This window comes from Podarcis liolepis (assembly GCF_965112155.1).
Source record: "Podarcis liolepis genome assembly, chromosome: 9".
Taxonomy (NCBI): domain Eukaryota; kingdom Metazoa; phylum Chordata; class Lepidosauria; order Squamata; family Lacertidae; genus Podarcis; species Podarcis liolepis.
In genome coordinates, this window is record NC_139564.1 from 20,528,211 (window position 1) to 20,554,235 (window position 26,025).

A 26,025-nucleotide genomic window follows, 5' to 3' on the forward strand; every position below is an offset into this window, starting at 1 on the left:
AATATTAAGGGCACCTTTGTGAAAGTAACTTCACAAGGAGTCATGGGAGTCTTCTCCCTTGCTCAGCATGTCTCCCATAGAGATATTCTATCTCATTTTACCCCAGCCAGCAAGTTACCGTATTTTTTGCTCCAAAAGACGCACCAGACCATAAGGCGCACCTAGTTTTGGAAGGAGGAAAACAAGAAAAAAATATTCTGAATCCCAGAAGCCAGAACAGCAATAGGGATCTGGCTTCTGGGATACCGTGTGGCTGTTCTGGCTTCTGGGATAACCGCGCCAAGCCTCTTCAGGGCAGCGGGATGAAGGCTCCCCCTGCCCGAAGAGGCTGTGCACGGCTAAGGCAGAAGCCAGGACAGGCGCGTCGCTGAAGGGGCGCTGTGCAGTTCTCCCTCTCTGAGAGGGAGAACTGCGCAGCGGGGCTTCAGCAAAGCTGGAGAAGGAACAGAAGGAGTCCCTTCTGTTCCTCCTCCGGCTTCTAGGACAAGCGCGTCACTGCGAAGCGGGAGGAGGAACAGAAGGAGTCCCTTCTGTTCCTCCTCCGACTTCGCATGACAGGTGCGTCGTTGAAGGGGCGCTGCGCAGTTCTCTCTCTCTCTGTGCAGCGCCTCTCCTTCACAGGACAGGCACTGCGCAGAGAGGGAGAGCTGCGCAGCGCCCCTTCAGCGAAGCAGGAGGAACAGAAGGGGCTCCTTTCCTCCTCCCGCTTCGCTGAAGGGGCGCTGCGCAGCTCTACCTCTCTGCGCAGCGCCATTCGCTCCCTAAGATGCACTCACATTTCCCCTTACTTTTTAGGAGGAAAAAAGTGTGTCTAATGGAGCGAAAAATACGGTAATAATGGACCAGGAGCATAGCTAGCCTGGGGTGGGGAGTGCTGTCTGCACCAGGTGGGTGGGGGCATAGGGCAGCACAGCAGGGGAACTTGAGTTTGGCACTGTGGCTGCTGGGCGTTTGGGGGGATGCAGCTACGCAACAACTTTGCTCCACCCCAGGCACCGGTGGGGATTGCTACACCACTGTCCTTGACAGAGTTCTACAAAAATAATCCCCCGCAAAAATTAAAATTGACAATCCCCTTGGTAGACAGCACACCAGGCCATGCAAAACAGGCAAATATAATTAATTTAATATTATTGTGATTTATGGTAATTCATTGTAAGTCTTTAAAATTTGTCACCTGGCAATTGTCTCTCTGGAGAAACTATATAACCCTACAGAGCCAAGAGTTGGATTTTGAAAACTTTTTGCAAACATTGTGTTATGTAGGAAATGCAAGATACTTTTTAGTTATGCATTTTGTTTTGGATTATTTTTAATGAGCTCATTTTGAAAGCTGAAGAACAATATTTGATGACTTTGCCCCAGTAAGAAATGTTAATAGCATATCCAAACCCCTTCTCCCTTCCGCTATCATGAGACCTATCTCTAAATTTATCTATAATAACTTCTAATGATAATATATGTTAGCTATTCAGCTTGATTAAGACCTAAGGGGGGAAAGTATTTGCATCTGAGACATGCTGCTGAAAATTGTCCCTACAACTAGCATATTTGGTAATATGTATTCAGTTCTTCCCCTTATGATTATAATTCTGTTAAATCAGCTGTCAGGGAATGTTAATGGGGCTCTTAGGTAGTCATACTTAATATGTTTGATAATATGGAGTGAGAGAAAGATCCTATGCTAATTAATTGACACCACTTGACAAATAGTGTAGGTTTACTATTCTTCTAATTTGACTGTAGTGTGGAAATGTAAGTTATTTTCTAATAACTAGTTACTTATTTTCTCTGTATTTACAAGATGGTCTATGTCGTTCTTTAAACCACAGTAGAACCTATTTCTTTTATAGAGAGATTTTTCTCATTCAGAAAGGATTATTCACATGTACTTTCCAGAGGGAAAGCCGTCTTGGTTTGTTACAGCAAAAAAGAAAAAGAGTGTGTACTGTTGTACCTTAAAACCTAACAGATTTACTGTGGTGTAATATCCCATGGATTGCAGTCATGAAAGTCTATGAAACCTTATGCCACAATAAACTTGCTAGTTTTTAAGCTGCCACAATATTCTTTTTTGTTTTCCTATATAACTGTAAGCCAATTCCCTAGTTTCTGTTTGATGAAGCTTGGCTCCTGTGTACTGCACATTTCTGTCTCCCAGTAGGTGCTCAGAGGCAGTAATGCCCAATGCAAAGTCTGGTAACCCTATGAAAGTTAGATCCTACTGAATTCAGTGGGGCTAACTCCATAGTAAATCTTCTTCTTCGACGGTCACTTGTAACCAAGTAAGATTGTCTTCCATGAACACGGTCTTAACAGTGAGTCCGTAAGTGACTGTGGAGGCCAAAGTAAATATGCATAAAAGGGCAGCCTGAACGGTGTAGAGCAGAAAAGCAAGGTGAGAACAGAAAGAGGAGACTGAAACAGCTGAGTTGGAAAGTGATTAAATCAATCTTACAATTCTAAGTGAAGGAGCAGAGGGAGGAACACTAAATTGGCTAGTCTGCTTACACTGGACTCTATCAGACCAACCTCCCCCACAAAAGATGCACAAGCACCTGCTGTTGACTTGCCTCTTTACAGATGAAAACAAATATAGCTTTGGTAGATCAGACCACAGGTCCATCAAGTCCAGGATCCCATTTCCAATAATGGCCAGATAGCCTCTGGGAAGCCCATCAGTAGAGCATGAAAGCAACAGATCCCTTTTTGTTTATTCCCAGCACCTGGTATTCAGAGATGTAAGGCAGAGATGATGGGAAACCTGTGGCCCTCCGGATGTTTTTGGACTCTCATCAGTCCCAGCCAACATAACCAATGGGCAAGGATTATGGGAAATGCTTTCCAACATCTTCTGGATGGCCACAGCTTTGCAATCCCTTTGAAAACAGGTGCTCCATTAAGTTATCATGCTAACAGCAGTTGACAGACGTATTCTCCATTTGCAGAACTGATTATCTGCTGCTGCTACATTCATGTACAACTGGCTTTTGCTAAATAAAGAATTCAGCACTTACTCTCATTTGAGGTTTTGTTTTGTTTTTATACCGCCCTTCATCTGAGAATCACAGGGCAGTTTACAATATAAAAACACTAAAATACATACCATAGTAAAAAAAAAGCCAAAAAAACAGTAACCTACACACACAGTTTAAAAGTCCATAGATGGTTTAATTAGCCAAAGGCTTGCAAGAAGAGAAATGTTTTTTTCCTGGCACAAGACATCTCTGGATTACAGACAAAGTAGATGAACACTACAATTCTAAACACATTTACCAGGAAGTAACCCCCTTTAAGCCCATAGAGACTTACTGCTGAGTAAATATACACAGGACTGTACCACAAGTTATTTGGGCTCCATTTTTAACATGAAAAAGAAAACCAATCTACCTGATAATCAGCTGGTCCAGGAGTAGTAAAAGCTTCTCTCTTGACTAAATATAAGAGTCTAGGAACTGAAGAACCAAATGCTCCCTTTTTCTTTTTTTCCATGTCAGCCTTTTTAAGACTTTCTGTTGCAATGCTGTGGTTGAGAATATTATAGAATGCGGGACCTGCACAGCACACAATGAAATTCTGTAAGCATAATAGCTGTTACTTAATTCTTTTACCACAGACAATTAAGCTAAAACGGGAATTGTAGGAGAAAGGGCAAAAGTGCTATACAAAAATAAAACAATACGCTTATATACACATACACATATAGCACAGCACTATAACTACTTTGGATTGTAAAAGAAAAAGAAAACCCACATCTTTGCCAGTTAAGAAGGTCCACATCTAACAGACTGAGGACACGATCAAATGTTGTACTCAGCAAAGAGAGGCTTATGCTGAAGATAAATGGTAGGCCACATTTCTTGCAGATTAGAGGACGAAAGCAAAGACTTCTGTTCAAGGACAGAGTACAAGGAGAGGTGCAATGGAAGGGAAATGAGCAGAATGGGAAATACATCATTAGCATGTTTTCATGGTAGGCAGCTCAAAAATATACAAAGGGTCACCAAACATTATACCCTTTGATACATTTCAGGTTATTTACATTTGCTTTCATACAATGTTTTTAAAAAGGACGAATCTAGAAATCATTGGGAAAACCGTTCATTCATACTAGATTCCACCCTTCCCCTAGTTTCTGCAAGTATCTCATTCAGTTGTCTTGTTTATACACAGCTCACTCAAAGTGCTCTGAGAGAGAGAGAGGGAGAGAGAGAGTACTCTTGGGAATACCATTAATAGGTACTATTTGTCTTAGGAAGTGACTGTCATATTATAGTGCTGATGACCTCTAGAATCTTAGGATAACTAGCGTGATCTGCAACACAAGGATAAATAGCTTTTTCTGACTGTCAACAAGGGTGCCCTTGTCAGATGTGAAGGAACACGCGGGGAACTCAATGGAAACTGTGGTATATATTTACAATAAAGACCCACTTCTTTGAATGGCAAGAAAATATTCATAAATTATATATCTGTAAAACTCTACAGATGTAATACTATGTGCTCTTATTTAAAAGTTAGTCTCAGTGAGCTGAACTGTGGTAGTTCTGCTTTAGCATACTGTTATGTACCTCCCATTTCCTTGAGTTGTAGAAATAACTCAACGGGTTGTGTTACAGAGCTTAGTTTCCTTTGGTGGAGAGACAGTATTAGAGACATGGTGTCTTTCTACAAGCATACAAGTGGAGCCCAGCTGAAGCTACAGTAGTAATACAACAACTAATCCTGTTTTGACTTCCCAAGGAGCAACAGCACTCAAAGACAGCGTCTTTTTTGGTCAACCTCACTTAAACTTTCTACCTCTGTCTCAATGCATATTGTATAATTCCGTTTCTAGCTGTTTCAGTTTCTAGCAACCAACCCTTGCTGTGTATGGGAGAAACTGAAGCCTAAAATATAGACCATCAAGCTCTTTGGTTAAGTTCCTGATCACCTGCTATGGTAACACAGGGAAAACAATAGCAATAAGCCCATTCACAATCATCAAAACCATCTAAACTCCAAGCAACTTTCTGTCACTTTATGTGCTTTCATTAATGTGTTTCTAATAAAACTGCTAAGCTTGTATTTGGGTAGGCAGAGGGAAGCAAGGCTATTATTTAACTATATGATTTAGCAAATACTGCCAAAAGGACAGTTCAAACAATACTGATATTAGAAGTATACATATGACTTCCAAATCCATCAGTGGCACAAACATTGCTTATATGCTGATATTTGAACAAGCATTGTAATATAGCTGGAATCAGCAGTACAATAAAAACTTTCACATGCAACCCACTTTGGCCCATTCTCATTTTTTGCATAAAAAACTTTTTATTATCATTTACACAACCATTACACAATGAGATGACTTTGTAGTCACCTCTTCCAAGACATCCATATATGTCCTGACCTCATCTTATTTGTATTGGAAAACAACCCATATTTGAAAGTCATGGTTTCTGAAGTCCTCTCGAAAACAAGGCATAATCTTATTGTATCCTGAACTATTTGAGACTGGGCTTTACTACTCAGATTCAGTTTTACAATTCAGCTCCACATCATTATGTACATTAATCACTATGCGGAATGTATTGTTTTGTAATACAAATCCAGGTCCATTGCTATCTTCACTGATTATTTATCCTGAACCACATGAACTTAACACCAGACAAATACTTCCTTTCAGCAGAGAACTCAGGTGGTTGGTTGCTTATCGGCTGGGAAGTGAAATAGGACCACCCAAACGCTTAGAAGATTTCCTAGGTATCCTGAAATAAATAAGTGTATAACTTAAAAGAAAAATGCTTAACCCCAAACCTGCCTAGCATACAGAAAGTGCTAAAGAAGAAGTTAAGTGGAGAGCAGGGACATAAGCTGGAGGCGTCAAAGAAAGATGTAACTGATCTGCTTAAGACCCTGGCAGTTTCATATTGGAGTGGGGATTCGCATTATGGAGATATAGACCATGTATGGAGGGAAAAGGCTATACAGTGGTACCTCAGGTTACATACGCTTCAGGTTACATACGCTTCAGGTTACAGACTCCGCTAACCCAGAAATAGTACCTCAGGTTAAGAACTTTGCTTCAGGATGAGAACAGAAATCATGCTCTGGCGGCGCAGCAGGAGGCCCCATTAGCTAAAGTGGTGCTTCAGGTTAAGAACAGTTTCAGGTTAAGTACGGACCTCCGGAACGAATTAAGTACTTAACCCGAGGTACCACTGTACTCTCTGCATTAATAAGGGATGCTTCAGGAGTAAAAAAAGGAAGAGGGACACTTTTCTCTTTCCTACTCTCCAGAAACATCACAATATATAAATAAGGAAAATGCAGAAGTTTCCCTTTATGCCCTCCTGAAAAGCCATAGCACATACACACAATGGAGGCCTAAACAGCACCTCAAGGTTCCTGCTGCAGGCTGCCTGGAACACTCCTCTTAGAGGGTGGAGATATTTTGCCTCTCGTCCCACTTGTTTACATTAATTACTGCAAACCTGGACTTTTTCGCAGCCTGTGGTCTTGGGTGAATCGAACAGCTGTATTGCCAAATGGAATGTTTTTTGTTTGAGTCGCTTTCTTCAAGGACTCAAGAGCGTAGCGAGTTTCATTATATGTGCCAGGAGCTGGGGCAGTTGATTTCACAGGTGCAAATCTCTACGGAAACACAAGAGAAAATAAATCAATGACAAGCAATCCCTTCAAATAGCTATGTAGGTAGAAAGATCCCAACTTTGTTTAAAACAGCTTTCTCAATCTAATAGCAATAAACTAAAAGGACATATTTTATTGTCTTACATTGAGTCAAACCATTCGTCTATCTTCTTTATTTTAATCAATATTTTTCCTGTTTTCAAAACTAAACAAGGTGTATCTACTCAAAGATCCCAGCAGAGCTCTTTTCCAGTCCTGCAACTGAGTGCTTTTTAACTGCGCCTGAATCTGAGACCTTTCCGAATTCAAAGCATGCACTCTGTGATGGGAATTCTGGCCATCCTTAAAAATAAAGGTAGCATTTATAAATTGACAAGTTAACTTGTGATTTATATATCACAAGTTTTATTGATGGAATCATTTCCTGACTGCAAGTGGCTTATGTAGTGCTCACTAGAAAGTCACTGGTGTATAATATAAAACATATTTTAATATACTTGTCAGAGCTTTGCAAGCCAGATATTGAGAGCAACAAGCAACAAGATGTATCTTGTCTGTTGCTTGACTTTAGCTGGTTATGCTGATTTAACCAAATGAATAGTCAAGGCTCTTAATAGGTAACGTTCTGCAGAGGAGCAACATCTGAGCTTCAATACTCTGAAGAGGCAGCTAAAAGGATGGGCAATATGTTGATGCAATCACATTTTTTCCCAGAATTTTATTTTATGCTACTGTATTAGAAATGAGTATGGCTATCTTGAATGTTGTGCATGGGCCGATAACTATGCCGTTGCATAATGTCACCTGATGTGTGCGATCAGAGGCTAAACAAGGTGCTGATGGTCCTTAATGGCCAGGAATCTGGAATGCCAAATCTCTATGAGAAGGTAGGCCCAAGACATTTTTGCTGCCTAGGGCAAAGGACAAGATGGTAGTCCCTCACCAATTTCATGAACAGAAGCTGTCTAGATTGGCAGATGAATCTTACTGATGGGACAGCATCCTCCACAATACCAATGGTCAGCAAGACAGCTTGCAGGGGGCACACACAGCTCTGTTCTACAACTTCTTGCCTGGCCCACATTTGCCACCCGAGGCGACTGCTTCACATCTGGTGCCTAATGGTAGGCCCAGTCCTCTGTCTGAGTATGGAGGAGTAATTTAAGTTTGGGGATAGAAAGAAAAGAGGCAGAGGAAGCTTGAGGTTTTAAACTAGGATGAAAGAAGCGTATCCGGTGCTGTACAGTGCTGTACAGTGGTGCCTCGCAAGACGAACACCTCGCAAAACGAAAAACTCGCAAGACGAAAGAGTTTCCCGTTTTTGAGTCGTTCCGCAAGACGAATTTCCCTATGGGCTTGCTTCGCAAGAAGAAAGCCCATAGGGAAATCTCCGGGGACCTCTTTTAAAATGCTGGCGGTCGGGAGCAAAGACTTTCGCCCACCGCCGGCCTTCAGAAGAGGTCCTGGACCTCTTCTGAAGGCCGGCGGGGGGCAAAAGTCTTTGCTCCCCCCCCCGCCTGCCTTCCCGGGACAGCGGAGACTTCTCCGCTGTCCCAGGCGATCTTAAAATGCTGGCGGGCGGCAGCGAAGCCTTTGCTGCCGACCCCCAGCATTTTAAAAGCCCCCGGGGCAGAGGAGACTTGTCCGCTGTCCCGGGCGATCTTAAAATGCTGGCGGGTGGCAGCGAAGCTTTCGCTGCCGCCCGCCAGCATTTTAAAATCGCCCTGGGACAGCGGGGGCTTTTAAAATGCTGGCGGTCGGCAGCAAAGCGCTCCTGTCCCCGGAGCTTGCGGGGCGGGAGGTGGGGAGAAGGGCTTTTCTTCCCACCGCCAGCCTTCAGAACAGCCTTCTGAAGGCTGGCGGTGGGAAGAAAAGCCCTTGTCCCCGTCCCCCCCCCCCAGCCTTCAGAAGAGGTCGGGGGACAGACTGTCCCCGGACCTGGTCTGAAGGCGGTTTCCATAGGAACGCATTGATTGATTTTCAATGCATTCCTATGGGAAACCGTGCATCGCAAGACGAAAAAACCGCAAGACGAAGAGACTTGCGGAACGAATTAATTTCGTCTTGCGAGGCACCACTGTACTTTGGAAATTTGTTGCAAGATTAGCATTTATGGTACCTGCTGTAGGAATGTACATGCTTCCACAATCAGTGTTTATATACCGGTAAAAAGTTATCACAAAGGTACCAGAAATCTCCACCGTGCTCTCCTATGCAAAGGAAATAAATTCATGTACAGTGGTATCTTGGTTCTTGAACACCTTGGTACTCGAACATTTCGGCTCCAGGACACTGAAAACCCAGAAGTAAGTGTTCCAGTTTTCAAACATTGTTTGAAAGCCAAAGCCTGGTGCAGCTGTTGGCTATTGTTTCCAGGGGGCCTGCACCAATCAGAAGCTGTGCCTTGATTTTCGAACATTTCAGAAGTCGAACAGACTTACAGAATGGATTACATTTGAGAACTAAGGTACCACGGTAATGCCATCCCTGGAACTTCTCACTGCTCAGATAAATGTAACAATATTATGGAAAATGAAAAAAGAAAGAAAAAGAGCTATATTACTTCTTACTTGGGCAAGTGAAAGGAAAGGAGCACTTCGTGTTGCACTAACTGGTTTCTCAAACTGACTTCTTATGTAATACTGGCCAGGACCTGGAACACCCTGCAAAACAGTTATAACAACTATGACTGAAATAGCATAAAATACAGCACGCACTTTGTATTGCAGGCTGTGTTAACTCTGGAACAAGAGCAGTGACAGAAAGGTGGAATATAAATACATTAAATAATTGTGATAAAAGGCTTCCCTTTAAGAAACTTAACGAAAGAGAAAACCCTGAGAAAACCACAGAACATAGAACTCAAATCACAGAAATAATCCAAAGCTTTCAAAAGTAAAATGTTTTAGGCAATTATGTGAATCAGCTTTATAGTCACATTTTGAGGAGATATGGGATGTTTCTTTTCACTACCGAGATTCTGAAAAATTGCGGCCAAGGGCAAAGATCAAACAGCACAGTGAATAAGCAATGAAAGATCCTTCCTTCCAACATGCAAACAGCTTCCAGCGTCAACCAAGACCCTGAAATAACAACAGATTGCAGAGAAGCCAGTCCATAGCTTCCTTCTTCTCAACCGAGAAAGATCATCCACATTGCAAAATGTCAGGCCCTTTTTTCAGTTGGAACTCACTGGAACTCAGTTCTGACACCTCTAAGGTAGGTTCCATTGCCATTATAAGAGAGTAAAGGAGGTGTTCATGTTGTTTGGTACCTCTTTCATGTTGTGTTCATGTTGTTTGGTACCTCTGGTACCTCTTTTTCTAGAAAAATAGCACTGCTTACAGTTGCTATCAACATGGCAGCAGAAGGAAGGTATTTCAGTGCCAAGAATGCTTCATTCTACCCACACCACTTTTGAATGCACAACCAGGATTCTGCAATACCAAAATATTTTGCTTTCAAATTGTGAAACACAACAACTGTGTATACATCCCCAACCGGTTTTTCCTGGTGTGGAGGAGGGAATATAACTGGAAAAAGGTGAAGTGCAACATAAATAGGATCTATTGTAAGGGTAAGGAACTGTGGAAATCCATATGTTGCTGTACCTCCATCGTCCGTGAACATGGGGCTGGGACTACAGGGAGTTAGCATCTAACCACATCCAATTCTCCACCCTAGTCTATGCCAGGGACGCGGGTGGCGCTGTGGGTTAAACCACAGAGCCTAGGACTTGCTGATCAGAAGGTCAGTGGTTTGAATCTCCGCGACGGAGTGAGCTCACGACGGGGTGAGCTCCCATTGCTCAGTCCCAGCTCCTACCCACCTAGCAGTTTGAAAGCACGTCAAAATACAAGCAGGTAAATAGGTACTGCTCTGGCGGGAAGGTAAACAGTGTGTCCGTGCGCTGGTCTGGTTCGCCAGAAGCGGCTTAGTCATGCTGGCCACATGGCCCAGAAGCTGTACACTGGCTCCCTTGGCCAATAAAGCGAGATGAGCGCCGCAACCCCAGAGTCGGTCACGACTGGACCTGATGGTCAGGGATCCCTTTACCTTTTACTAGTATATGCCACTCAGTCTTAAAGTAGGAAATGCTCTGCAAAGGGGCCACTGGGGCAGGACTCTAGGGCCATTTGTCTTGGATCTCAAGGTCAAAGGAGGCTCAGATTTAGACAATTATTAATACTTTGGCATTTGATAAGTTTTGCAATTTGTCCTTATGCACGTCAGATGAAATGCGACACACACACTCAGCTTAGAGCTGCAAAATTAAGGGGAAAAGAGATGTCATTTGGTAGTAGACATACTTTTATGTTAAATGATATCTGTCTCGATCTTTTTCTTGGTACTTTATTTTGTTTGTGTGGGACATAATTTTTAAATTATTATTATTATAGATAGAGGGGCTCAAAAGACGAGAGTGGTCTGGGTGCCTATGGACCTCTGAAAAGGCCTGACTCTGTGCACACAATGAAATGTCCAGTTACTCCAATTATAGAAGAGTATGAGGCAGACTGCTCAGAGTTTCTTATATGCATCAGATTTTCAAGACCAATGGTCAGGAAGCAACGAGGCAGCCAGGACAGGTAGTCTAAAGGCAAGTGTGCAGTCAGGGCCCAATGGAGATTCGAATTACACTCCCACTGCCCCACATAGGCAATGGAAATTGAAATATAATCATCATTCCTTTTTCAAAATGAGCCCAAAAGGTAAAGGCTGGAGTATTTATGAAAATTTATCTCATTAAGTATACTTGCTCTTGTTCAATGAAGTGCCATAAAACAAATTTAAATACACTTTAAAATAAATGCTTATTAACCTAAAGTGCATTCCATATGGTTCTTATCTCAACCGGGCTTTCAGCTAAATGGCTAGAATACCAAGGCTCTAAGAGAAAATAGGTCTCTCATAGCAGAAGGTTGCATTGAATTAATGAGGGAGGCACAGATGTAGAAATACTTTTGCTGACCAATTTCCAGTGCTTGATTGGCTAATGCTTAATGCAAGTCTTCCATCTTACAACAGACCAAAGATTTTGTATTGGCAGTACTAATTTGCATAATTGCAACATAAATTTTAGTTAACTCAAGGCTCAAGTACATCCTGTGTTTTAATAAAGCAAATAAGTGCACTCAGTATAGACAAAACTGAACTAATTAAATCTTAAAAGACTTAATTCAGTTTTAATGGTAAATGGTAAGTTATGTAGTAAAGATTGAAAAATACCTTAGCAATCAATCAATAATATGTAAGGGGCAGGGTGACTTGGATATCTGCATTATGAACACTTTATGGCCCCAAATAATAATAATAATTAAAAAGAATAAGACTGTATTTCACTGGGAAAATATATCAATTGTCCTAGTTTATGCTGGCAAACCAGATAATGAGATGCTGATTTATCAGCATGAAGTTCTGCTTTCTGCCTTATTATTTCCTTAAGCTTAAATAAGTGCAGAAACAGTACCTTTGTAAACTCTCTGCCCAGTAAATATATATGAAGGTTCTTATACTAGATATTTCCTACCATTACTAGGTGCAGGGTTAGAGGAAGAAACTTATGGGTCTGTCTTAGAGTCTCAATAGTCATTTTAACTTCTGGAGAGAAGGAGTGCAGCTACTAATGTATAGATTTTACTAAAGCAATTGCAAATTGTACTGGAGAAGTTATAAATATTCATAAAGAAATTAGCATCAAAGTAAGATTAATTCTAAGAGAACTCACCTACTGAAAATTCCATCAGCAGATAAATATTTTATACTTCTTAAGAAGTCTCTCTTCTTGTTCACTAATGCAACTTGATTACTATTAACCTTTCACAGTTGTGACATTCTTTTCCCTCCCATTTAAACTCATCTCAAAACTTCCTGAAAGCACAGTCTTAATACTGCATGACCATTGCTATTTGTTATCTTCCAAAAGGCATTTAACTTGAAAAGGCGATCAGAACACGACCCAGTTCAGCATAACATGGAGTTTAAAAGTGAGCTCACGAAGTCAAACACAGTCCTATTTAATCTCAGAAAGGGAACCCTTTCAATAAATTAAGAGAATATAGTTACAAGGAAATTCAAAGAGCTCCATTAAACAAACTCAACTACCTTCAGGAGATTAGAATCACAGAATTGTAGAGTCCCAAGGGTCATCTTGCCCAACACAATGCAATGCAGGAATTTTAACTAAAGCACCCATGACAGATAGCTTATTCAACCTCTGCTTAAAAACATCCAAGGAATGAGAGTTGTCCACCACCTTCCAAGAGAGTCCGCTCCACTGTACAACAGCTCTTACCATCAGAAAGTTCTTCTTGATATTCAGTCGGAATCTCATTCCAGCAGAAGAAAACAAGCTTCCTTGTGACAGCCCTTTAGATATTTGAAGATGGCTGTCACATCTTCTCTCAGTCTCCTCTTTTCCAGGCTAAACATATCCAAGTCCCTCAATCATTCCTTGATAATCTTGGTTACCCTCCTCTGCGCACATCCTATGTTGTCAATCTTCTTAAATTGTAGTGCCCAAAACTGCACACAGTATTCTAGGTGGCATCTGACCAAAGCAGAATAGAGCAGTTCTATTGCTTCCCTTGATCAGGACACTATACATCTGCTGTTGCAGCCTAGAATAGCATCAGGTTTGTTTGTTCTTTGCTGTTGCATCACACTGTTGACTCATGTTAAGCTTGTGGTCTATGAAGACCCCGGGATCATTTTCACACCTGGATCATTTTCAAGCCAGGTGTCCCCCATCTTATATTTGTGAAGCGGTTCTTCCTGCATAAATGCAGAATCTTAAATTTGTCCCTACTGAAATTGATTTTGTTAGTTTGGGCCCAATTCTCCAATCTGTTAAGGTCATCGAATCCATATTCTGTCTTCTGCAGCATTAGCTTACCTCTCCCAGTTTGGTGTCATCTGCAAATTTGATGAGCATCCCCTCAATTCCTTCACCCAAGTCATTTATAAAGTCACTTAAAACCATGATATTTAAAACTACCATTAATGGTAGTTTTCCCCACTCTCTCAAAACAGCACTCCGCTCAACCAAGATTCTGAAGCTTAAATTTCTTGACAGAATAACGTCATAGTTTCAGAATGCCTGATATGGCAATATAAGCATTTTTGGCCATCTGTACCCGCTCTGAATCAATTGACTTGATGGCAAAAGCAGAATTTATTCAGAAGCCACCCAAAAATGAAGCTGAAATAAATATGGATCTCTGAAAGCACCTTTAAAGGAATAGAGATAACCCTAAAGCTGGAATCAACTTTAAAATCAAAAGCAGAACTTATACATTGCATTACTACTGAGTTCGTTGCGTAACCATCCTTATGTAAGATGTATGCAGCCAATTATGAAAGAAATGATTGCAAAAGGCCTAAAACATGGAGACATGAAAGCATGTTTGCATGGAAAAATTCCTTTAATTAGCCAAGCGAAAACTGTCATGCAACAGTGACGATGAGCCTCTGGGAGCAGCTACCATTGTAACAGAATAATAGTCATTTTAATTAGCTAAAACATTAAAGCATTCACCTCAGTGGTTGCCTCAATTGTTTGTACTTTTAAAAAAAGAAAAGCTTTTTGTCCTCTGTGCAGTTGACAACAAATGTCCTCAATACATTTTTATCTTCAGGGGAAAGTAATTCATGTCAGCATTATTCTAGAGTAATTCAAGAAAGCATGCTAGTATTTGTGAAATATCCCCGGTACTGCGGCAAACTTATGGTAGCATAAAGAATGTCTCTGTGGCTCATAGTCATTTTTTAAAAATTCACTGTTCATATAATTTTCTTCACTTCAACAGTAATTGAAAGATTGTTGTACTGGAATGTCATCAACATTGAAACTATTACAAAACACCCAAGATCTGGAAGCATGTACGAAAACTGCAGGTCACAAGTGAGGCCGGTTAAGAAAAGCAAGACATCAAGGACCTTTCCATCCTATTAGCTTACAGCAGGTGTGGGGAACTTTTGACTCTCCAGATGTTGATGAACTATAACTCCATTATACTTGACCACTGGCCATGGTTGCTGGGGATGATGCAAGTTACGGTTCAGAACCATCTATAGCAGTGTTTCTCAACCTTGGGTCCCCCAGATGTTGTTGGACTACAATTCCCATCATCCCTGAGCTCTGGCCTTGCTAGCTAGGGGTGATGGGAGTTGTAGTTCAACAACATCTGGGGACCCAAGGTTGAGAAAGGCTGATCTAGAGGGTCCAAGGTTCCCCACACCTGGCTGGCAGAGTAGTAAAGATAGAACTATTAATTGTTTGTTATGGGTAGGGATGTCACAGACAACCAAATACAGTGGTACCTCAGGTTAAGTACTTAATTCGTTCCGGAGGTCTGTTCTTAACCTGAAACTGTTCTTAACCTGAAGCACCACTTTAGCTAATGGGGCCTCCTGCTGCTGATGCGCCGCCGGAGCACGATTTCTGTTCTCATCCTGAAGGTAATCCCAAGGTATTATTTCTGGGTTAGCGGAGTCTGTAACCTGAAGCGTATGTAACCTGAAGCATATGTAACCTGAGGTACCACTGTAACAGAAATTTGTGTTTCTGATGAGTCTTCGCCAATGTCCTGATCCATCAGAAACAAAAATATCTATCAGAGATAACCTTCCAACAGAACTGTCTCTATTAAGTTGCATGGGTCAATAGTAAATTGGCTCATGCTATCACTTAGAAGCTTTGCTCAGGAAGAAAAGCAAGGGCTTACTAGGAAATGTGTGAACACAGCTTTAGATGACTGGCAGCTGTAGCCAGGAGAGTTGGTGTATACTCACTAAGAGTGTGACTGCAAAGATCCCAATTCAAATCTCAATGTTTCTGAAAGTCCGAATTGCAAACATTTGCTTCTGAATACAGGCAACTCCCCATTTACACACGCAATGCCAGGTCAACCAAGTCACTCTGTCCCTCCAGCTCACTGGAGTGAGAAGGGTAGTAGAATTGGCACAGCTCACACATGCAGGAAAGAAGGGTCTCCGCACACGTCAGCTGGGCTGGTCAACCAAGCTCCACCACCCCTCCAGCTCCAGTTTTCCCACATGTCAGCTGTGCCAGTCCACAGAGCCATGCATGTATGATGTCAGGTTTAGGGCAGGTTGGTGTGGCTCCCCCAAAATGGCCTGGTGGGCAAAGTTTGACCTGTGATCCAAAGATACCCCACTCCTGAAATAATGGGAGAGGCCAAAGCTCAGTGGTACAGCACAAAAGAAACCCAGATTCAAACCTTGGCATCTGCAGTTGAAGCTATCTACAAGTAGCAACGCTGAGAAGGCTCTGAGGTCTTGGGAAACACTTAGAATTGACAGTACTAGGCTATATGGACCAAGAATCTAATTCAATAGAATGCCATATCCTCCAACAACCTGTTGATCAAAATTGGGATGCTCATGTTCTGATTCCGAGCTGTCCCTGGAGCCAGCTGACTCAAGCAAGAACAAAAAATAACCATCCTTTATTTTTGTCTACTTTCTAAAGAGGAGTCAGTATATGTTGCTACTTTCTGCAAAGTGAAAGCAAACTGCATTTGCTGGTTTCCTTTATCATTACAGAAATGAAATATATTTTAAATCACAGAAATAACAGTAGAAGACAGTAATAAAAACCAAGTACTCCACCTAATACAAGACAAACAATTAATGCTACACTTTATGTGCCAAGTACCAGTGATTGTTAAATAAATCACCTCCATGTGAAATATTAAACATGTACTTTTATTGTCCTATTAATTTGCTGTATCTGCAACTTTACAAGTGAGTGCTTTATTCATTCCGGAGTGTATTATTTCTGACAATCATGGTAATTGTATTCTTTATTAAACGGATTAAACCCATTCAGATACCAAGAGATATTTACCTTCTTGCCAGACATTTAGAATGTAGGAGCTCTAGGACATGGTCACCCTTTAACAAAATACGGAAGAGATTGCCATCTTTTATCGCCTGTATCTCACAAAATCTATGAGATGAACAAGGTTATTTAAAAAGCAACAAAGTGTAAGTTGTGGTTATAACTTTTCAGAACATGGGATGAGTATGTCCCCGGATTTCAATGGCACAAATGAAAATGGTAACCATCTTCTTGCTACCATGTGTCCTCTCATTTTGTCAGCACAAATTTCTCCGAGGGCCTAGAAGATAGGTTAAATGTACACATGGATTTACTTATCTGATTTTTTATTATTATTAAAATAGCAGCTTCCTCAATAATAACTTTCATCAGAACATCATGGGGAACTGAAGGTTCAATCCTGAGGAGATACTTCTGCAGTGGTACCTCGGGTTACATACGCTTCAGGTTACACACTCCGCTAACCCAGAAATAGTGCTTCAGGTTAAGAACTTTGCTTCAGGATAAGAACAGAAATCGGGCTCCAGCGGCGCGGTGGCAAATGCACGTATACGTAAGTATAAACCTGTATGTCTTCACCCTGAGGGTCTTTGAGCAGGTGCCCTATGATGAGCCTTCTGCATGGGGGCACTACACTAACAAAGGAAGCGTCCAGCCCCTGAAATGTTCAGGGACTGGTAACTCTTGAAATAAAATCTCTGGAGGCTGGTAAACTTTAAAATGTCTCAATCCTGAATAACTAGTCATGAATAATCAGCAATCAATAAGATACAAGCTGCTTGCATTTAAAGGACCAATTATTATGTTGTGTACAGTATCTGTTTTCCTTCCAGTAGCACCTTAAAGACCAACTAAGTTAGTTCTTGGTATGAGCTTTCATGTGCATGCACACTTCTTCAGATATACTGAAACAGAAGTTGCCAGATCCTTCTATATAGTGAGAAGGTGGGGAGGGGTATTACTCGGAAGGGTGGTGGGAATGGGTGATTGGCAGATAGCTGAGATGAGCCTGTAGACGACTCTTAACGACTGCAATAGGTCTTACAGGAAAAGGCAAGGGGTAAGAAGGTGAAAAATCATAGAAGGATCTGGCAACTTCTGTATCTGTGTATCTGAAGAAGTGTGCATGCACACGAAAGCTCATACCAAGAACTAACTTAGTTGGTCTTTAAGGTGCTACTGGAAGGAATTTTTTTATTTTGACTATGGCAGACCAACACGGCTACCTATCTGTAACAGTATCTGTTTTGTTTCTGTAGAAGGTATACATTCTCCTCCCAAAAAGGGTATATACTTTCTTCAAAGCTATTTTTAATTATAGACTCGGTAACATAATTTTCTGTTAGTCATAATAATGCTCATAGAAGTGTAAAATATTAAGATATACTTGTTTGTTTTTAAAAAGCCGAATTCCAAAGAAAGACAGAAGAGTAACGATGGAGATAAATGCAGCCTAGTCATGGGTGATTTTGACATTATAACCAGTTACGGGTATTCAGAGCTTATATGTTTTCTCTTATATTGGCATTTCAAACTACTCAATCCTCATGTTCCTGGCTGACAATATAACACAAGATGGCATTAGGTATAAAAGTTGCAAATGCCAGCAGTAGCTCTAAATGTCAGCCGTAACTTCAACAGGTACATTTAGAAAACCAATTCCTTCACACAGCTGTACAGCTACACTAGATGGCAAAACAAGCTTTTTTAAAAAGCTGTTTTTTTCTCGTTTGGAAATTTCAAACGCAGTAGTGATAACTAGCACCATGTAGCCACTAGGTAAGTGAAAAGTGCTATGCTAGTTATTTATATTTCTGTGCCTTTATGGAGCATGTGGGGAGATTTTATTATTTTTAAAAATTATGTTATATTTATATCCTATCTTTCTTCTTATATGCTGAAGGTGGTCTGGCAAGGTGGTCCAGGATCAGTGAATTTCATGGCTTGAATGGGGATTTGAACCCTGCTCTCCCAGGTTTTAGTCTAACACTCTAAACATCTATACTGAACTGGCTTCATTTGTTACAGTTGATCAGAACAAAGTTTTTAAATTACAGCCTAAAATACCACTTTCTGATTTTGGGGGATGTCCAAAAATAAGTAGAGATAGCAAACTCTCAAAGCAGATAATTTGCTTTCAGGGTGATACAATCACACCTCTTCCTTTCAAACAGCAAGAACCACAGCAAAAGAAGCAGAACGTCCACATAATAAAATAAATATTAGCATATTTTAAACAATATTCAAAAATTCTGAGAAGCTTTGAATATATTTTTAAGACATTTTTATACCAGACCACGAATAATAGGAAATAGTCCACATTCCAAACTTTGGTGAAAAATAAAACATTAATGTTGCAATCCTGTACAAATCTTCCTGGGAGAAAGCCCAGTTAACAATGACACTTACTTCTTACCAGGCCTATATAGGACTGCACAGTGAAGATGGAATTTCCTTCAAAGAATTTTTTATTATTATTATTTTTAAATTGTAAGTTCTCACATTTAAGGAGCATAACATGCATTTCCTGAAGTTTGGAAAAATAGATATTTCTTTTTTTAAAAAAAAAATCAAGGACATTTAAATCAGTTGAGTAAAATGCAACTGACTGACCAAAAATAATTATTATTACATGCAAAATAAATAAACATATCCTCTGATTTCTGGATTATTTGTTGTCCAGGGGTTAATTAAATCTGTAAAAACAATGTTAGACATTGATTGCACTTTTTTCACCTGCTCCAAGGACAAGCAGGTAAAGAGCAACAAAAGTCAGTTTCTAGAATAATATTATTCAAAATAAGCTGATTGCTCTCTGTGAGGTAACACTGTGTGTCCTGCTTAGGACGACTTTGCCTGTCCTCCAGGTACACCCAAAGGGCAACGTAGGCAATAATGACCCATCTGTTCACTACTGGCAACTAGAAAACTTCTAATGAAGACAGATGTGGGTCACCCTGTACAAACATGCTGCAGGGTGCTAATGAATCCTCCTAATGGTCACTACCTGCCAGTTTTGACTGATTGATGAACAAAAGGGTTAAGCTTGAAAAGCTAAGATGAGTACTACAGACAATCATCAGTCTTATTACGACGTCTCTTTCACTCTGACACCCTTGCTCTTTCCTGTCATCTTTCTGAGTTTAGAAAAATATATTCCTATTACTGATTCTGACAAATAAGCCCACCAAATCTTGCAAGAAACCCTCTACTGAATGGAATGCATCATTTTTTTTAATGCAGCATACAATTTTCAAAAGTATTGATAAAACATAAGTCTTTCTGAAATATTCAATACCAATCTGCGGCTCAACTGTACACGAATCGTATCCTGCACCCAGTCACCAGCAGCTCAACACAGCATAGCAACAAAAAGTAAAATATTTCATCAAAAAGTATGTTCAGGCTTTATAGAGAGTTCCATTCCCTTGCCAATCATGACATCATTCCCAATCTATTTCCTCTAGAAAATTTGCATGCAAAGTACCAATCACCATGCCTCAACATCGTTGATGCAATGCTGACTCTACTATATATGACAAACATTTCTAAATAGTATCCCCAGCAGACTATGTCAACTCAAATAAGATATCAGATAAGATCAGTTTTGGCTGGTGGCCCAGATGTGTCCCATCTGGACAGGTACAGTCTAACTTCTGTTGTCTATGCCCTGGTAACCTCTAGGTTTGATTACAGCAACACATCATATGGGGCAACCTCTGAAGGCAGTTCAGAAACTTCAGCTGGTGCAGAATTCAGTGGTCAGGTTGCTCAACGGTGCAAGACAATCAGAGCATATAACACCTCCTCAGGAACTCCTCTCAGTCTCAAATTATTTCTCACACCATACTCCAGTTGCCCATGGTTTGAATTCTTCATGCTCTCTGATAAATTTAGCACTATTTTCTATACTTAAAATATCATGCCCATCCAGACAGCAAGCTTAGGCTCTACAAACATCTACTGAAGGTGGGGTAGAGATCCTGCAGGATTGGCTCCACTACCAAATCTCCCAAGAGAAACTTGTTTGCACAACTGGTTGACTGCAGAAAGCAGAGTCTGGTTATAATACCCATCAGATGATGGGTGGTAGAACTGAAGTCTGCAGAACTGGTGCCTGCAGAAAGCAGGACTGTTGCAAAAGATTCAGCTGCTTTAGAGAAGCACACAAGCCTCTTTGCAAGCCATGAACAGAGCTTTGAAGGACACAATCACCTACACACCAAAAAAGGTTCCCCTTATCAAGATACTCTCTTTTAAAATAATTATCTTACACAGGGACGCGGACTTATAAAAAATATTGGGGGGGCCCGGGAAAGCTCATGAATAATAAATAAGCTCATGAATATGCAAATAAAGTGGTGCCGCCTCCTCGTGAGTGAATAGGGGAGAGTGTGCTGCTCCTATTAATCAGCTCCGAAGGTGGAGCTTTTGCTCGGGAGGGAGGGCAGGAGGCATGCAGCCCGACCCTGTGCATTTTGGGCTGGGGGAGGGGCGGCGATGGCGCTCTGCTGGAGGGGCGCCGGAGATTATTGGGGGGGCAGAGCCCCCCCAAACGAATTTTTGAGGGGGCTCGGGCCCCCTCAAGCCCCATGGAGTCGGCGCCTATGATCTTACAGTTCAATCCTAAAATGGCTGTTGGACTGGTGGGTTAGATTAGATTACCCTTGGGGTACCTTCTGACTCTACAATTCTATGATTCAGTGAAGCCCACTGGGAAGAATGGGATCACTTCTAAAATCCCTTGCACCAACAATATTTTGTCCCCAGAAACAAACAATACTGGAATATTGTAACAATCACTCAGCAGTCGTAATTTGCAAACAGTTCTTTAAAATGTCTCACATTTGTTCTCAGCAAAATTCTATACAGCAGTGCTCTAACGAATGATTTCCTCCACCCATTTGGATAAATCTTCTTTCATGCCTGAACTGAAGTATGTTCTCTATTTTATGCAGTTCTTCAAATCCTAGAATTTCTGTCCCACTATAAATAACATTTAAAGTACTACAAAATACAGTGTTGAACTGGCATTACCTTCTTTTCTTCCTGTAATACTATTACTTCATGATACCGTGGAACATAGAGGTCATATTTTCTCTGGTCTTCCTTTCTGATGTTGACATTTTCATAATGCACTGCGTTTTCCCTTTAGAAAGTTTGAAGAGATTTATGAGTCATCTCTTAAATGTGCCTGGGCACCTAAATATGCACAGTGAAAGCTTTCACCCTCTCCCCACAAGAGTATATTAGAAACAGCTGCTCTTTGCAATAACAGATGAGAGGCTTGTTTGCTCACTAATAGGACAGCCAAAGTTTATGTAGTACTATTCTACGTATCCAATGAATTTCTGTTTTCATATTCAAGTTTCCTTGCCATAGGTGAACTACAATAAAAAAACACAGTGGAGGCAGAAGACAACCAGGAAGCTGAATAGCCATTAAACATGGAAAATAATGCCTCAAGTGAACCTAGAACCGCAACCTTGCTTGAGTATTACAACTTTGTGAGAAACCTTTGTTTCCCAACATTCAAAAGCTTCTTAGTATTTTCGGCTAGCCCAAAGGTCTTGTTACTTTACATAACCACAGAATTTGGCGGGGAATAGTATCTAATTGTGCAGTGCAGAATTCCAATCCCCCATTTTTCTTAATAGAGCATGGTAGAAAAGGATTAAATTGGAACAGATGCTCAGATAGGGGAATAATGTAAATCCATATACAACTAAGAAAATTAATTTAATTAGCAACGGTAAAGCAGAGTGGTTTTAAGCTGCTCATAATTCTTTCAAGGATTAGTGTAAGAAACCCTCTAGCACTAACATCAAGGTATTCAGCTACATCCCCAATTCAACAACTTTAAGCACCCCTGATCGTTAAACTGGTGCCAGCAAGGTGGAATCATTTCAAGTGCAAAAGGGACACTCAGAAAAGTGGTGTTGAACCATTTTCCTCCTGCTGTCCATCCTCCTAGGCCATTTTCTCACCGGCTGGCAATTAGCTGAGGTGACAGAAAAGAAACTCAGAGAGGTGCCTTCAAGGGGGAAGTTAGTAGTCTAGGGCAGCTTCAGTACCCTCCACTTCTGTATCCCTTTAAATGAGGAATATTTCACCCACATCCCAGAGAGACAAATGGCCTTGGAAAGAAACTGGTCGCAGGTCACATGCCTGTGGTGGGAGGAGCAAGAGTCACACCACGCCCCCTCTTCCCCTCTATCTCTCACACATGTATACATTCCATCTCTTTCGCTTTTATCTCTCTTTCCTCCCCTTCCCTTTCTAACTGCATCCCTTTCTTGCTCTTTTCTTCCCTGCACAATATGACCCCCCCCAAAAAAAAACACCCCACAGCAATTAGGCTTAATTAAAGAAATTCCAATGATGTAAGTGGGACTTTACCTAAACCTAACTGCTACGTGGTGGACAATTCCTTCAGCATCTACCTCCTGAAAACTGCCCCCACCTGAGCAGCAATCCAACTGAGAGGGGAGGGAATTAATTTATGTCAATGAGAGGTTTTTTGTGATGTAAGCTGCCTTGTCACAACTATGTCCTAAAGGGTGGCCTACAAAAACCTTCACATAAATAAAATGGTTGCAGATGAAATTCTGAAAGGGAGGAAAGCAAAGACATTCAAGGTAGCTTGCAGGCTACAAACTGTGGAACAGGGAAATTCAGGGTATTATTTCAGGAGATTTGCCTCCATGCTTCCAGGTTCTACATATGGGGCAGTTATGAGAAAACAAACTAATTCTTAATTTCTTGCATTTACTATTGAAAATACACACCCTTTATTATTAGAATACAAACATACATTGTAGCATTTCAGCCTTAGCTTCACATGCCTCGCCCTCACACAATTTCCATTTTTAACAACAGTGAACTTGTCATTTCATCCTAACCCAAAAGACCGTGATCAATATTAGCTATGGTTTGTTCACATCAACTTCAAACCATGGGAGATGAATCAAGCTCATTGCAAAGAAACCATAGTTAGGATTCACAACAGTTTAGGGTTCAGACACAATGACAAGCTGCAGTTGAAAAATGGAAGCAAATGTTTCCAGTGTCCTTCTCATGCCTACACTAGAGGAGAGAAGGGGGACGGCTTGAGCCCAAGGCTTATTCTGGTTCTTTCCCATCAGGGCATCCACTTAGCATGACTTCCAAACAGACCCGGATTCTAAATTGTCTTAAAATGTACATACGGAATCACGTCATAATCTGCAGGTCCGGGGCCCTCGCGTGGCTTAAATTCATGCCGCTTTTCTGTCAAATTGCCAAATTGCACTCCTTTATATTTCATGGTAGGGTAAATGCAATCCTGAAAGAAAAGATTAATCAGCATTTAGCTTCTGATCAATATATTATAACTGCCAAGCAGTTATTTGAACACGGGTCTCCCAAGTCCAAGTTCAACACTACTGCTCCACGCTGGCTTTGATCAAATCAAATATTGCATAATTCAGGCCTACAGAAAGATCACCGTTGATGCTTATTATCAGGTAATTTGCACGTCGTGTACATAATTTTATCCACAAAGTGACATCCATGAATTCAGATCCTATAAATTAACATACTTTTTCATCCTTCTTCATAAGGAGCTGATCTGTATGTAAAAACAATTCATGACTGATGCCCTAGCTGAAATATAAATGGGCTGATAAAAGAAAATCCCCCCTCCCTCTACAGAGAAGGATCATAGATCAGTGACATGCTTTATTTTTACAGTGTTACCTTGGTTCTCAAACGCCTTGGTACTCAAACAACTTAGAACCCAAAAACTGCAAACCCAGAAGTAAATGTTCTGGTTTGCAAAAAATTTTGGAAGCCAAATGTGCTCCATTTTGAGTGTTATGCTGACAATCTGAGTGCCACACTTCCATTTTGAGTGCCACACTTCCATTTTGAGCGTTACGCTGCGGTTTGTCTGTTTTTGCTATTTATTTTGCGTTTTTGCGGCTCTTTTTTGTTTTTGTGACTGTGTGGAATCCAGTTCAGCTACTGATTTATTGACTGTGTGACTGCAGTACATTGTTTATTACTTTCATTTTATGGATCAATGGTCTTGTTAGATAGTAAAATTCATGTTAAATTGCTGTTTTAGGGGTTGTTTTTAAAAGTCTGGAACGGATTAATCCATTTTGCATTACTTTCTATGGGAAAGCGCACCTTGGTTTTGGAACGGACTTCCGGAACGGATTAAGTTTGAGAACCAAGGTACCACTGTAGAAGGTGCCAGGTTCAATCCCTGGCATCTCCAGGTAGATCTGGAAATGTATCCTCTCTGAAACCCTGGGGAGCCACTTCTCGGTGCAAACATTGCTGAGGCACATGGCCAAAAGCCTAACGTGGTATAACTTGCTTATGAATTCTTCATTCACCTTTGGCCCTCCAGATGTTACTAGACAATAACTCCCATCATTCCTGACCATTTGCGTCTCGAGGCCCCAAGACCTACCCCCAAAATAAATACACACGGACACTTATATTAGTTTAAGTTTTGGGGCAAATTTTGGCCACAACTTTATTGAAATACAATCACGTGAGCGGTATTGGCTTAGGCATTGACTCTCCACTATAACTGACTCCACCTCTCAGGGTGATTGTCCAATGGGGTAAACCAAACGAGGGAGCAAGGTCGATGAGGACCAACCTAAGCTCACCCCGGGGTTCCTGTGGTCCTGGCATGGTCCTAGTACCTCAAGCGGACTTCGGTCAAGATCCAGGACCCCCAGATTCCTTTAACGGTTCCTGGAGGGGCAGATGATGGCCGCACCGCACCTCCCCACAGTCCAACTGAGCCAATGGCTAACCGCCACCTTACAAGTGTGTTCCAAAACAGGCAACCCAAACCAAAGCAAGGCCAAGCGACTCTACCTAAACTGGGGGGGGGTGTTTCAACAGTGCGAAACAAGTGCCCCTCCTTGCGTCACGCTGCTGTTTATAAAGCCCCTGGGATCACGCCACCCACTGGCTATTAGCTAAAATCGCCTGGTGTGATCCCAGGGAAATGGCCAGGACTTCTTGCTTCTCCCCCCCCCCCCATTTTAACCCTGTTAGGTGAGCTCTTGGGTCCCGAGCGCAACCAGGACCCTCTATTGTGAGGATCCCATTTACTGGTCATACTGGCTGAGGCTGATGGAAGCTGGAGTCCAACAACACCTATGAGAGCCACAGGTCCCTTGCTAATGTGACCTGACTGAATGAAAAGCACAAGGGTAAACAGTCAGTTATCTCTATGAACAGAAGGGAATGGTTCTATTCGGAGCATCTTATAATATCATTATGAACAGGACTATAGTCTCAAGGACCACGACTGAATCTAGTACTTCACAGTAATGGGATTAGAGCACCATCCAGTGGTTTCTGGACAGAATTTTTTCTCTCTCATAGTATATAAATAGATAATCACAACCATGAAGAACTTGCCACAGTTAGCAATCAAGATTGCTTTTAAATATTTTTAAAATCCAGAAGGCTGGCTTCCCTCTTTGCGTAATGAGATAATACTGAAGGGTTTA

At 41.3% G+C, this 26,025-nt stretch overlaps 1 protein-coding gene across 1 annotated transcript in view; it reads right to left on the minus strand.

Moving 5' to 3' along the window:
• Positions 1-26,025, minus strand: part of STPG2 (sperm tail PG-rich repeat containing 2) — a 211,510-nt gene that overhangs the window by 165,857 nt on the left and 19,628 nt on the right. Inside the window, exons 5-9 of the mRNA XM_083458810.1 lie at positions 23,710-23,825; positions 21,539-21,650; positions 9,207-9,299; positions 6,480-6,639; positions 3,391-3,554 (exon numbers count right to left, since the gene is read on the minus strand). Of these exons, the coding sequence (XP_083314936.1) occupies positions 3,391-3,554; positions 6,480-6,639; positions 9,207-9,299; positions 21,539-21,650; positions 23,710-23,825 (645 nt within the window). The remainder of the gene's footprint in view (positions 1-3,390; positions 3,555-6,479; positions 6,640-9,206; positions 9,300-21,538; positions 21,651-23,709; positions 23,826-26,025) is intronic.